The following is a 15,023-nucleotide window of genomic DNA, read 5'->3' on the forward strand; positions in this document are numbered from 1 at the left end:
CTGGTCCTCTTGAATCAACATATTTCATATATGTAAAATGTCTCTCTCGCTTAGAACGCATTTCATGCACACACCGCCAGAGAAAGGGGGAATAAAAGAATAACAATAAAAAAATCTTATGCTTCTTTAAGAGGCGGATATGCTTTTGCTTAGTAAATGCCCTTCCTACAATTTCAAATGTTTGAAAAAAAAGGTGAGCGCAGCAGCAGCCGTCGTTTTAAGCTCTTCCCATAATGCACTCCCCGATCATCAGCGGGAAACCAAAATGGCGAACGTGCTGGGGGAAAATGAGCCGTTTGTTATTTTCTGAGGAAGCCACAAACCCCGCACGTTTCCTTACATAAGCCTCTGAAGCGATTTCAGCTACGCGACGAGCGGGATAAGAGCGGCTCTCTTGTCCGCTTATTTTTGTCGTACGTGTCGTTTGTAGAAGCGGAGGTGACCGAATGAGGTATTGTTGTCATGTTTTCCTCCCGTTGGGGGGGTGTGGGTCCGACGGTCAGCGACCTGGCTGGGGTTACGGCTTTGCCTGTGGATTATTCCCGCTGCTGATCAGGCCCTGCTGTCAGCTATTTAATATACAAGACATTATATCAGCTTTACAGCGCTTTCCCAGGCTATGCTGTTATCCTTGCTGGTGGCTGGCGTTGAGCATGTTCACTCATTATCCGAACAAAGAAAACCTTGCACTGGAGAGCAGTGTCTAAAGGCGGAGAGGAAAATATTCTGTAATCTTTTAATATAACGGCATGACTGTTTTGCAGTAGAATCAAAAAATATGAAATATTATATTTGTATGCTTAAAGTACCAACTGTCACTGAGACTTGTAGTTGAATAGAAGTGTTGCAGTAACCTTTATTTTTTGTTTCTGAGCGGTTATGTTAGGTTTTTAGAAATCTTCCATTGCCCTGCATCCATCTTCCTGACTGTGTGGTTAATTACCAATTAGCACTGATTATGAGTATAATCACCTGTTGTTTAGACTCACTGGAGAGGAAATACCATGTGTTTCACTCTTTATGTAACAACAATGCATCCTTGTGATTTAGCATTACACATGAGTTCTGTGTTGTTGGTTAAAAAATTCTAGCATTATCCTAAATTAAATTGTACTAGTATTCTTGAGGAAACGGAATACACTACCTGTATACAGAGTTACAAACTGTTTACAGTAAAATGAGAACATCTCTTCAGATCATTTCAGTCCATCTTGTAAATTCATGTCTCCCTCTTTTCTCTTGCCTTGCCTTTTCAGAGACTCAGGAGTTGTGGATCACCTGTCTGTGCATCACAGAGCTCTTCCCCCACCGCAGCAGCAGCAGGCTGTGTCCTTGTCCCCCACAAGCCCTTCTGCCAGGGGAGAGTATGGAGAAGACGGCATGTCTGACAGGTTTTCAGAGGGACAGGACGTTCTGGCCCGGTGGTCAGACGGTTTGTTCTACTTGGGGACAATTGCAAAGGTTAGTGTGAGGAGAATGACTATAAACTTAAATGTCTGTATGAATATGTAGCATGTATTTTCAAAGAACAGGTGTTTGGTATGAGCGTATGGCACTGGAGCCTGTTTGTTGTCCAATCAGTCAGATTTAAGTGGCCCTGTGTTGCATGCAGATTGTCTGGAAAGCACTGGCAGAAAAACCGTTGAACCCATCAGCAGTAAAATCTGCTCCTGTGGCGTTTGAAAACAAGTAAATCTTTATTTTTGTTTTGTTTTTCAGATAGATCGGGACAAGCACCGATGTTTTGTGGTTTTTGAGGATCGATCAAAGTCGTGGGTTCTTTGGAAGGATATTCAAACAGGTGAATGTTGGGTTCAAGATACATGTGATTATATTTGAGTTAAATTATTAGATAATATTCAGTGGTTTATTCACAGGGAATCTAAAAGACACTGTAAATCAATTTAAACAAAAAAAAAAAAAGTGAATTAGCTACAATTTGTGGCTTTGCTCTGTGCAAACCTGTCTGCCTTTTCTTATGAGACTTATCTCTGGCTCTTGTCACTGACAGTTAACTGAGTGTATCACTACAGTTGGAGTGCATTGCTAAGATATAGACAGGCTGGTATCTGTCTACTTACACCCCTTTGGTTAATATAACCTTAAAAAAAAAAAAGCTGTATTCTTTGTTTTATTCTTAAATAGGTTGGATCATAAATTAAAAAAAAAAAAATGCCTCCCCAACCCCCAAAAAAAGCCTGAATGAGAGGCTCTGATCTGACATGTAAGCAACGTTTATGACAGAAAACAATTTGTAGGAAATATGTAGTTAAGATTTTTCCAGGCATTGTGTAATTTGTCATATCATCCTTCACTTCAGTAATGTCATACTGTCAAAATATTGTTGTAAATTCCAATAATACAAGGATGAGAACTTAAATATGTGAATTTCTCAACATGTGTTTTACATTTTCTAAGCATACATTTTTTTTGATGAGTTTAGAATACTGCTTAAAATTTCCTAAATTGAATCTTTAAAAGTTTACTGATTGTATTGTACACACCCTGATTAATACTATTTATTCAAAATTAGGCAGATGCACACAGTGACTATTTGAAGCTCTTTCAGGAAGGCTTTCCACAAGGTTTAGGAGTGCGTTTATGGGACTTCTTGACCGTTCCTCTGGAAGTGTATTTGTATGTTGCACGAGAAGGCCTGGCCCACAGTCTGTGGTCTAATTCATCCCAAAGGTGTTCTGTCGGGTTGTATTATTGAATGCTGCTGCTCCGCCAAGTAAACCCATTCCATGAAGCTCTCTGCGCGTTGTTCTTGAACTAATCTGAAGGCCACAGGAAGTTTGGGTGTCTGTAGTGATTGGCTTTGCAGAAAGTTGGTGACCTCTGTGCACTATGCACCTCAGTATCCACTGACCTTGCTCTGTCATTTTATGTGGCCTACCACTTTATGGCTGAGTTGCTGTCTTTCCTAATCGCTTCCACTTTATAATCCCACTAACAGTTGACTGTGGAATATTTAGTAATGAGGAAATTTCATGACTGGACTTGTTGTACAGGTGGCATCCTATCACGGTACCACGCTGGAATTCACTGAGCTCCTGAGAGCGACCCATTCTTTCACAAACGTTTGTAAAAACAGTCTGCATGTCTAGGTGCTTGGTTTATACACCTGTGGTCATGGAAGTGACTGGAACACCTGAATTCAATGATTTGGTGAGTGAGTGAATACTTTTGGCAATATAGTGTATTAATATAGTGTATACACATTCTGAAATCACGCTCAGGTGCAAAGTCTTTGTGTTAGATGCTCCTTGAAAGGCCAGGTTATCCACATATTTAAAAAAAAAAAAACAACTTCATCCATCCATGCTTTTTTCTACCAATTTTCCAAGTCATAAGGGTGGCAGCCACCCTGACTTCCCTCTCCTCCAGCCACTTCCTCCAGCTCTCTTGGTGGAGGCGTTCCCAAGCCAGCCCAGAGATGTAATCTCTCCAGTATGTCCTGGGCCTACCCCGGGGCCTGCTCCCAGTTGGACATGCCCTAAACACCTCACCTAGTTGGTGTTCAGGAGACATTCTCTTCAGATGCCCACCTTGACTGGCTCATTCCGATGTGGAGGATTGCCTCCTGAATGACCGAGCTACACATCTTACTTCTAAGGGAGAGCCTAGAGTTCCTTCAGAGGAAGCACATTTCAACCACTTATACCTTTTGGTCACTTGTAGCTGTAGATGGGGTGGGAATGTAGATCAACAGCCTTGCTTTCATATTCGACTTAATCGACTTTTTTAAGTCTACAAAACCCATGCAGGCTGGTTGGTCAAAGTTCCACACACCCTCGAGAGGACAAAGGTGGTTAACTGTCCAGTATCCCGCGATCAGGATAAAAACTGCGTTGTTCCTCCTGAATTCAAAGTTCAACCAGTGGATTGAATCTCCTCTCCAGTATTCTGGCATAGACCCCACCCCACCACTAAGCTGAAACACGCCCTCCTTCTGTTGTTTTATTGAATCTATTTATTCGTAGTCTAACTGTACATAGAGTTTGGAGTTTATATATCCAGTCTTTAAGATGCCCTCCTGCCACCTTAGATTCATCTGTGTGAATTTGGTTTATCTTGTTCACAGCATCAAAAGTTACATTTGACTGAATAAAAACTGTCTTTTGTTGTGTTTTGGTTATGTGGGGTACTCCACAGATTTAACCGGCCTTATTTAACTGCAAGCTGCTCTAAATGGTTGTCATACTACCACTATTTTTGAAGCTTTAGTCGCTTACTTTTATTACTTCTGTGCTCTTCAGGGGAAGAAGACGATGACGATGACGACGATGATGACATTGTGTGCTCCATATGCCAGGATGAAACCTCAGAGGAACCCAATGAGATTGTCATTTGTGACAAGTGTGGACAAGGTACCATTTATTGCTTTTGATGCTACAATATTAACCAAAACAGTGCATTTATTTTATATTTAAACAGCCGGTTTGAATAGTTTTCAGCCTTTATTCATCTGTCTGTTGGGCTCTGATCTCTGGCCATTGAAGATGTGTTCATTGTGTTTTAGGCTATCACCAGCGGTGTCACTCCCCTGTCATCGATGCTGCTGTCATTGACTCTGATGACAAGTGGCTTTGCTCAGAGTGTGAGCTCACTTCTATATCTAAGGTACAGCTTTTTCTTTGAGGCATGGCCCAAAACAATATAAGACAGCCTAAAATTAAGAAAACCCAATTAAGCAAATGAGACAAAAAATATTCTGAGGCCATTTATTTATTGAAAAAATGTGTTTTGTTTGTTCTTTGGTGAGGAAAACCTTCCTTTTGCCTATTTGGTTCGCAGAAGGGTGGTGCACACAGAATGGGAGCGTCTGCTAAAGACCTTCTGCAGCAGGAGCAGCAGCACCACCACATGGAGCTACACCTGTCCTTCCCATATGGCCTGGAGGAGCTGGTTTGGGACCAGGGCCACAAGACTAACATACAGCAGTGTTACTGCTATTGTGGCGGTCCAGGAGAGTGAGTGACATGGCATATTTTTGGAAAGAGTAAAGGGTGGTCCATTCCCCCATGTCCATGAAAAGTGTAGCATTCATATCTTGGCACAACTAATCGGTCTGTTTGCTTATAGCTGGTACCTGAAGATGCTGCAGTGCAACAGATGTCAGCAGTGGTTCCACGAAGCCTGTCTCCATTGCTTACAGATGCCAATGCTCTACGGAGATAGGTGACCATATTTACTGCTACTGAAGTAAATGTTTTACAGTTGACATTTGTTTTTGGCTGAATTGTTGTACATTATTTGAGTACATCTTTGAAGACCAAAGGCAGCCTATTAAAATGTGTCTTGAAATGATGGCAAATATACGCTTATGCATTGTTCAATTTTCAAATAAATGTTTTGTTTGTGCATGCACTTTTTCTTGGGGAAAGTGCATGCACATAAACAAAAAATAATAGGAAAAAAAGTTTGTCAGTAAAGAAGCTCGTGCAGAACTAGGTTTTCATGTTAAACTTTGTTGTATTCCTGTTGCCTGAGGTTATGTTTTTTTTTTTTTTTTTTTTTTTGCCTTCAGGTTTTATGTGTTTGTTTGTTCCGTTTGCAACAGTGGACCAGAGTACCTCAGTCGTCTGCCTCTCAGCTGGTAAGAGGATCTTTTACTTTGACATACATAACGAGCTTTTAAGCATATTAAATTAAACAAGCACTGCTATCTGTGATGCTAAAGGCTAGAGATCTGTAATAAGCTTTAGCTACACCAGTGTAATTAACGCTGACTATCCATCCATTGATCCATTCATTTTCTTCTGCTTATCTGGGGCCAGGTTGTGGGGGTAGCAGCCTAAGCAGAAGAGTTCACACCTCTGTTTCCCAGGCTAGCTGAGTGAGATAATCTCTCCAGCATGTCCTGAGTCTGCCCAGGGGCCTTCTCCCAGTAGGGCATGCCTGGAACACCTCACCCAAGAGGCACCCAGGAGGCATCCTAGTCAGATGCCCGAACCACCTCAACTGGCTCCTTTTGGTATGGAGGAGCAGTGGCTCTACTTTGAGCCCGTACTGGATGGCTGCGCTCCTCATCCTATCTCTAAGGGAGAGGCCAGCCACCCTTCGGAGGAAGCTCATTTCTGCTGCTTGTATTTGCGATCTTATTCTTTCGGTCACTATCCAAAGCTCGTGCTCATAGGATGAGATTGACCGGTAAAACGACAGCTTCGCGTTCACACTCGATGCTGCACCACGACAGACCGGTGCAGCATCCGCATCACTGCAGAGGCTAGCTCAAAACGCGCACCGATGTACTGAGTGATGTGGGAACAATAAAATCTTACTGTTTTACCTCAGACGCACAACTACACACTGCTCCGGGTCAGTCGGCTCTCTGAAATTATTCTCTGCCTGCTCATGTGTGATCCCAACTCTGCCAACAATAGCTCAAACTGCCCACTGATATCCTGAAATATGCGCGAAAGTGGCCGTGATGCGGCTTCAACTCAGGGATCAAATCATCAAACTCTCCCTGCTGCTGCTTTATGAGTTGGATGAACCCAGAATCTGTTTCTTCCTTCTGTTGTTTAGAAACATCACAACCTCATTACATCATCGTTTGATGTCGACTTCATTTCTTTCACAGTGTGTTTTATGAGGATGCTTTATTCGCAAAAATGCAACATGTCTGGTGTGAATGTAGGTTATACAAGTTTGCATCCGAAAGATTCTGAATTTCTTGTCGTTTTTATGCAACACATCTGATATGAAATGGCCTTTACAGGTGCTAATTTTCATGCCAGCCGCTTCACACTTGGCTGCGAACCGTTCCACTGTTGCTACTTTTCCAACACCGAGGTGCCGGTACTCGTGCCAGTGCTGGTGTCGATTTCAATGAACCGGCAAAATGCTTAAGAACGGGCCTGCATTTCCACCGTGCGTGTGAACTGATCCTTTACTTATGAGTGTGGGCGAGTCTTCATCTGGACACGGAAGCCAAAGAGCACAAACCTCGGCGAATACGTTCCCATTTCTTGTGCTGCGAACATATTTTACGGTCCAAACAAAACTACTGCAGCATCTGTGTGCAGCACAGAGGGAAACACAGACAGCGATTAGAGCAAGACGACAAGTACGCACTTCGTGTCCTTTTATCTGTGATACTGATACAAAGCAGCAGGTTCAGCCTTAGGGCCCAACCTAATTCACAGCAGTGAAAATCGCATTGCTTTTCTCATGTAATACACATCATGCAGTGAAATGATGGTTAAAACTTTACCTTGAGTTGGCAGAGTCACGCCCTTCTGCCGCTTTCGTCACGTGTTCTTGGCTTGAGACCAGCTAGCTTGAGGGGCCTGAGTTGAACCTGTTTTTCGGCCGAGCATGTTCGCGGTGGAAAAACTGCTGAACGGTTCAAATACTGGCACCGGAACCCCATCAGTGGAAAAGAGGCCTGTGAGCTGGAGGCCACCATCTGATGATGCCAACAGGACCACATTATCTGCAAAAAGCAGAGATGCAATTCTGAGGCCACTAAGGCAGAAACCTTTCACCACTTGGCTACACCTAGAAATTCTGTCCATGAAAATTATGAACAGAATCGGTGACAAAGGGCAGCCCTGACGAAGTCCAACACGTACAAGAAACGAGAATGACTTATTGCCTGCAATACAGACCAAGCTCTCGCTGCAGTTGAACATGGACTGAATGGCCTGCAACAACAGGCCAGGCACCCCATACTCCTGCAACGCCCCCCATAGGATAGCCCAAGTGACGTGGTCGAATGCATTCTCCAAGTCCACAAAACACATATAGACTGGATGGACAAACTCCCACGCACAGTTCAACATCCTTGAGAGGATGTTGAACTGGTCCAGCATTCCACAACCTGGACGAAAACCACATTGAATCCGAGGTTTGACTAACAGATGGACCCTCCTTTCCAGCACCCTGACATAGACCTTACCGGGGAGGCTGAGGAATGTGATCCCCGATAGTTGGAGCACACCTTCTCCAACTACAAGTCTCCCTTCTTAAAGATGGGGACCACCACCCTGGTCTGCCAATCCAGTGGCACCACCCCAGATCTCCACACGATGTGGCAGAGGCATGTCAACCAAGACAGCCCTACAACATCCAGAGCCTTCAGGTCGAATCTTGTCCACCCCAGGGGCCCTGCCACTAAGGAGTTGCTTAATCACCTCAGTGACCTCACCCTCAGTGATGGGCGAGTCATTCCTCTCATCCCCAGACTCTGCTTCCACTACAGAAGGCGTGTCAGTGGGATTAAGGAGGTCCTCGAAGTATTCCTTTCACCGCCTGATTATAGCCTCAGTTGAAGTGAGCAGTGCCCCACCTGCACTATAGACCGTGTGAGTAGAGCACTGCTTTCCCCTCCTGAGTTGCCTTACGGTTTGCCAGAATCGCTTCAAGGCTGTCTGAAAGTCTTTTTCCATGGCCTCACCAAACTCCTCCCACACCCGAGTTTTTTGCTTTGGCCACCACCCAAGCCACGTTCCGCTTGGCCTGCCGGTACCTGTCTGCTGCCTCTGTAGTCCCACAGGCTAACCAAGCCTGTGACCACCATCTGGTTCAGGGGTTGCCACCACAACAGGGACCAACAACCTTGCAGCCACTGCTCTGAACAGCAGCCTCAAGAATGGAAGTGTGGAACATGGTACATTCAGACTCAATGTCCTCAGCCTCCCTCGGAATGCTGTAGAAGTTCTGTCGGAGGTGGGAGTTGAAGATCTCGTGGATTGAGGTCTCTGCCAGGTGTTCCCAGTTCACCCTCGCAATATGTTTAGGTGCACCATGTCTGTCCAGCATCCTCTACCTGATCCAGCTCACAACCATGTGGCAATCAGTTGACAGCTTAGCTCCTCTCTTCACCCGGGTGTCCAGAACATCTTGCTGCAGATCCTCAACCTGCAACCTAGGGTGTCCTGGTGCCATGTGCATTTATGGGACATCCTTCTGTTTGAACATGGTGTTCGTTATGGACAAACTGGTTTTCACAGAAGTCCAATAATAAAACAGCATTCGGGTTCAGATCGGGCAGGCTGTTCCTCCCCATCAAGCCCCTCCAGGTCTCACTGTCATTGCCCATGTGAGCATTGAAGTCTCCCAGTAGGACAATGGAGTCACCGGATGGAGCACCCCACCCAGTGACTCTAAGAAGGGTGGGTACTCTGAACTGTCATTTGGCGCATAAGCGCAAACAGTCAGGACACGTTTTCCAACCTGAAGGCGCAGGGAAGCAACTCTCGTCCACTGGTGAGAACGCCAATGTACAGGCAGCAAGCCAAGGGGATACAAGAATACTCACCCCAGCTCACCGCCTCTCACCGAGGGCAACTCCAGACTGGAACAGAATCCAGCCCCTCTCCAGGAGACTGGTTCCAGAGCCCAGGCCATGCATTGAGGTGAGCCCGACTATATCTAGCCGGTATCTCTGAACCTCATGCACTAGCTCAGGTTCCTTCCCCACCAGAGGTGTGACATTTCATCTCCCAATAGCCAGTCTCGATAGCCGGTGATCGTTCAGCCAGGGCCTCCGCACTTGGCCACCGCTCCACAACTCTGACTCCAGTAAACATATTTGGTGTCTCTTTACAATTTCTTTTAAAGGCCGACTAAACAAAACAGCTTTTACTGAAATCTTTCAGGAAGGATGTTGCACACCTGAGCCTCTACAACCTGAGTGTGATTCACAAGAAGAAGTACTTTGACTCTGAAATGGACCTGATGGTGTACATCAATGATAACTGGGAGCTAATGCAGCTGGGAGAGGTGAGGATAATTGTTGTGCAATGCACCGTGACCAACTGTAGCTCAACATAGATTTTATTTATTTTACAGTATTAATTTCATGTTTACTTGTTACATTAGGAATTGACAGCCACTTTCAGTGGTTTGTCTCTTTAGCTGCTTAATGCCTCTGGTTGACTGGTGGCCAGAAAGCCACACCTAGGTTATCCTAGTAGAGCGTTATTTCTAAAGTAGAAATAACCTGGCCCCCCTTTGGATTCTGAAATATTTAACTTTTTTTTCTTGCACAATGTCATTCCTGTGTCTACAGCTCGCCAACACTCCACGATCAGAGCGATATGAAAATGTTTTGGAAGCACTTAACAGTAATAGCTGCATGTAAGTTTATCTGATGCTTTTAAAATGTTTTATATTGATGACAGCATCTAAGTGCTTCCCCCCCAATCTCTCCCAGTATTTGCACAGACTGTATGTTTTTACATGGCCACCATTTCTCCATCTGTCTCTTTCAGGTTCATGTCAGGAAAGGAGGTGAAGAAAAAGAAGCACTTGTTTGGCCTAAGGATCCGTTTTCCTCCTGTTCCCCCCAATTGTGACGAGCCAACCGGCAGAGTGATGGAGAAAGCTTCACATGAGATAACCATCAAGGGATGCAAGTCCACCAAAGCCCTTTCTGCCACAAGGTAAGATAAGAAACAGTCTTAAAGTTGTATCAGGATATTTCAAAGTAATTTGTGATATTATTTATAATGATATAGGTGGGGGGAAAAAAGTGGAACATTTTATTGGTGATTGCAGCTTTCAGCCAGCAGCATCTGTTAGTGCAAACAAAATAGATATTTTCCATCCTTCTTTTCCAGTGAGCTGCCGTCATCGATGATAAGCTACCTAATTTGAAATGTGAATATGTTGCCATAAGGTGCCAGCACCATTATAGTGCAACAGTTGTGACACAGTATCATATCCAGTGGCACAGCATCAGTCCACTGTATGCACAAAAGTAACCTAGGTAATGTTTTCCTTGGAAGTTTTGCTTAACATTTTAGTTTAACAGTAACTAGAGTAACCTAACCTTGTAAATCTACAGGATCTGCAGAGTAACTGTCACCTAATAAAATTGGAATTTAAAAATATTTTCTACCTGGGATGTGTCTCTTGGGTAAAGCTTTTTAACCAGTTGCTTAAAGCCCTTCTTCATCACCATGTAACCGCACAAGTAATTTCCATCCACTGTTTGCGCTCCTGTCACATGCAGTGCAGCTAGCGAGTGCTCCAGCGATGCTCAGTTGAGAGAGCCTGGCTCTGCCGAATGGTGTGTTTTTTGCCTCCAGTGGTGGGGGGAAAAAAAAGTTTGTTGCTTCCATTTTAGTGGGAGCAGTTTTCTTGCATATTTTGCAGAGCTCTGTTCTTTGTTGGAGGTTGTTGAAGCAGCACCCTTTTTTAGGTACTAAATTGTCAGGAGGCATTATATCATTGACATTTTTGTATCATGTAAAAAAACTATACTGATACTATCATAGACTGTATGATATGGCACAGTCCTAGTGTAGAGCCTGTAGACTGTCTATAAAAGAGGTACTTTATTGATCCCACAAGGGAAATTGTGTTACAGCAGCAAGAAAAAAAAAAAACAACCTACAGTAACTAAACATCAATGTGAGAGTGCCAACGATGAGTGCAAAACTATACATATAGAAACAAAAATGGCTAAAATATAAAAATGTAGGTAAGGAAGCGTTAAATTAAGTCTGACATTGTACAAGAGAGTAGTGCAAATTGCATTGAGATATATATATATATATATATATATATATATATATATATATATATATATATATATATATATATATATATATATATATATATATATAATCTCAGAATATGTACACAAAGAATCCAGAAGACAGCAGGTGCCAGTATTTGAAGGCTGAGCTTGCTGCTTTGTATCAGTTCATATCACAGATAAAAGGACACACAGTGCGTACTTGTCGTCTTACTCGTAATTGCTCTGTGTTTACCTCTGTGCTGCACATAGACGCTGCAGTAGTTTTGTTTGGACCGTAAAATATGTTCGCAGCAAAACGGTGTGTTGTCCCACGTTTGTGACCTTCGGCTTCCGTGTCCAAACGCGGACCCGCCACCCCTTTTTTTTTTTTTTTTTTTTTGCCACTGTGTTTTTGAAACAAAACACTGAGGAGCTGACTGAGAACCTGAGTGTACTGAACACTAATACTGCAGCAACTTGTAAATCACATAGTAGCCATGCCATAAAACATGCGCTGCTTTATCTCCCATCTTACTCAAAATGGGATCATAATTCATGTCAAGTACCTCATGTTGTATTCTTGAAGCTAGTAGACCCCAAATTAGTGACTGAAGAATAAACGCATCAGGAAAGTGTTTCTTCAAGTTGTAAATTATGTAAGACGTTGAGCCACGTTGTCATAGACTTTTTATACAGTCTAAATTTTTTTTTGCAATGATAGGAGTCTCCCCCTGCTGAATTTAAGATTTAAGAAGGGTGACATTGACTTCACTTTTCAGACCATGCATCCTCCATCTTTTATGTACAGTCTATAGTAGAAGAGAGCTCATTATTTTCTAACAAAGGTCTTTTTTTGGGCGGGGGGGGGTGCTTTTCTATAGCTCATTATATGCACAGTTTTCACATTTCTGGTGTTATCCCTGTGGTGCACTGAAGAAGTCATGAAACAACAAGAAGCATAAAGCTCTGTTTAGCTGTGTTTCTGACCTTGTTACTTTTATTCATAATATGAAACTGAATTTTGATTTATTTATTATTTTAATCTGCAATGTTAATGAGTTTCCCTTTCTTTGACAGTTTGAGGGGGTCCTAACAGCTTCTGTTACATATGAACTGCCTGACAGTTTCGGGGTTATTTAAGGCACAACTGTCTCTGTGAAACTGTTATGAATTGTTGTTGCTCTAGAAGTCCCAGTGCTCTTACCAATGGCACAGAGAAGAAGAAGAAAAAGAAGAAAAGAAAGAGGAAGCAAGGAGCACGCTCTCTGGAGACTCTGGCTAAACCACAACGCTCCAGTGAGCCCTCGTCACAGGTGTGTGGGGGTGTGTGCGTGTGCGCACACAGTGGGTGTGAACTAGGGTGTGTGCATAGGGGTGGGTGTTTGTTTTTGTTTTTTTGTATTGTTGCTTTGTGTAGGTGTTAGACATTTACTGTTGGTGTGACATTAGAAGGAACTACATATATTTTTCTTTGCTTTAACAGGAAATCAGGAAACCTCCACCACTAGAGCCCCATGCATTGGATCACTTTACATCTGTCAAGTAAGTGAGCAGTGGCAAAATGTAGTCCTAATCAATCATAACTGCTGAGCTTTGTGGAGTGAAGCTTAAGGCAGCAGTTTATGGTGTGTTGATTCTTTTGACAACCTGATTGACTGATTTTTCTCTCTTGCCTTCCTCAAACACCAGGAGTGACAGGTCTCTGTTGTCTTCAAAAACTTCAGATGTTGAATCCATTGGAGCCCTGAGCGCTTCAGAAACTACCTCAACTAGCATTTCTAGACAGTCCAGGTATGCCTGCTACAATATTGCAACAATATCACCAAATATATCTGCCTCATGTTTTCACTGAGTGTAAAGTAGCATTGTGTTTAGGTACAAGCTCACAGAGATTTGCCTGGCTATAGACTCCCAGTCTTGTTTTTCTAGTTTTTACTCTGTAGTCTGTTTTTGTTGTTTGAATTGGCTTCTTTTTTTTCTTTTTTTTAACTTCCTCTTTTCCTATCAAACACCCTCCAGCCTCTGTAGTTCCAGCAAGACACGTACAGCAGCCTCCATCATGCCTGTTTCCGCTCCACCTTTAAAAAGGAAACGTGGGCGGCCACGAAGGGTCCCGCAGCCCCCCAACCCGGAGATCCCCCCTCCCAGCCACGCAGACCCGAACCCCTCAGCCACAGAGTTATTGAACACCCTCCCAGGGCTTCACTCCACTGACATAATTCATGGCATGGACCCCAACAGCCAGCTCTCCCACCTCAAGAGCTCCATCAGCAACTATTTTGGAGCAGCGGGGCGTCTGGCCTGCGGGGAAAAGTACAAAGTCCTAGCCCGACGGGTCACCCTTGATGGCAAGGTGCAGTACTTGGTGGAGTGGGAAGGAGTCACTGCGTCTTAGATTTGTCACTCGTTGACCGTCACTTCTAACTTTTCACCAGCACCTACGGGAGGTATATGGCTGTGCTGAGGATGTGTGTATTCAGAGCATTAATTGATTTATATGCCATTTATTTAGTTTAGACAGGAGCAAGTTCTGCCTGTTGAGCTTACTCTATAAAGCCTATTGGTTCAGTGCAGTCCAGGGTGATTCTTACACACACACACACACACACACACACACACACACACACACACACACACACACACATATATATATATATATATATATATATATATATATATATATATATATATATATATATATATATATATATATATAATCTCATGAAAGTTAATTGACAGCACAAAGTTGTCACAATAGCACAGAATTTTTGTGTTATTGTGGCTTTAACTGTAATTATCTGCTTTGAGTGTTTACACAGAGACTACCCCCCCATTCAGGGGCAAATCACCAATCTGCGTACTGCACCTGTAGGCTTTCAGTGATGTTACTGTGCTTAATCCAGTGATATGCTTTTCATTTCCAGACCCGTTAATTATGGAACTGTAAGGTGTTTTTTTTTTTTTTTTTTTTTTTTTTTTGATTTATAAATAATGTTGGTTAACTGTTATATATCTTGGAGGATGAGAGAGAAAGGGGGCGTTTTATTCAACAACTAATGCTCAGTAACCACCCCCCAAGTAAAAACCTGCCCCCATACAGACGTGTCCCTCTCTCTCTCTAGTTCCATCCCAGCTATGAGTACCTCTCGGTGCCTTTGGCAGGCATATCTTTCAGCTCTGTGTTGGAAAGTATGCTCATTTGTAGGGCGGTTAAGGAGTAACTCAAAGCAAAAGAGATGTGCTGCTGCAAATGTTTATTTTATATAGAAGTATACTACATTCATTATTACCCTTTCTACTCGTTCTGCCTCATGCCTTTTCTGTTCAGCAGGGCAGTTTTTGTCATTTTAACGGTGAATAATCGCAGACACTTTACACATCAAATTACAGAAGATCTGTTAGGTCGTCATTTTTGAACAGATAATTGGAGCATTTCCGCTTATACAAGACAGTATTTATCTATGGTAACATTTTTGTTTGCCCACTCCCAATAGTTTGAATTCAAGTGGGATTCTTTTAATTAATCTCTGTCCATACCTGAGGG

General features: G+C 43.2%; 1 protein-coding gene across 2 annotated transcripts; it reads left to right on the plus strand.

Moving 5' to 3' along the window:
* The first annotated feature begins 249 nt into the window (after window positions 1-249).
* Window positions 250-14,102, plus strand: mtf2 (metal response element binding transcription factor 2). Of its 2 annotated transcripts, none has more exons than XM_030752131.1 (15): window positions 250-451; window positions 1,257-1,461; window positions 1,720-1,801; window positions 4,263-4,373; window positions 4,526-4,626; window positions 4,801-4,976; window positions 5,089-5,184; window positions 5,534-5,602; window positions 9,612-9,735; window positions 10,025-10,092; window positions 10,227-10,397; window positions 12,666-12,792; window positions 12,963-13,021; window positions 13,169-13,270; window positions 13,499-14,102. In XM_030752131.1, the coding sequence occupies exons 1-15, from the start codon at window positions 447-449 to the stop codon at window positions 13,872-13,874; spliced, it is 1,872 nt and encodes a 623-aa protein (XP_030607991.1). In that variant the 5' UTR covers window positions 250-446; the 3' UTR covers window positions 13,875-14,102. The 2 variants fall into 2 exon arrangements, with proteins under 2 accessions (XP_030607991.1, XP_030607992.1); XM_030752132.1 differs by having other exon boundaries at window positions 4,804-4,976.
* The last annotated feature ends 921 nt before the right edge of the window (window positions 14,103-15,023 follow it).

The sequence above is a fragment of the Archocentrus centrarchus genome, chromosome 17 (genome assembly GCF_007364275.1).
Source record: "Archocentrus centrarchus isolate MPI-CPG fArcCen1 chromosome 17, fArcCen1, whole genome shotgun sequence".
NCBI classification, from domain to species: Eukaryota; Metazoa; Chordata; class Actinopteri; order Cichliformes; family Cichlidae; genus Archocentrus; species Archocentrus centrarchus.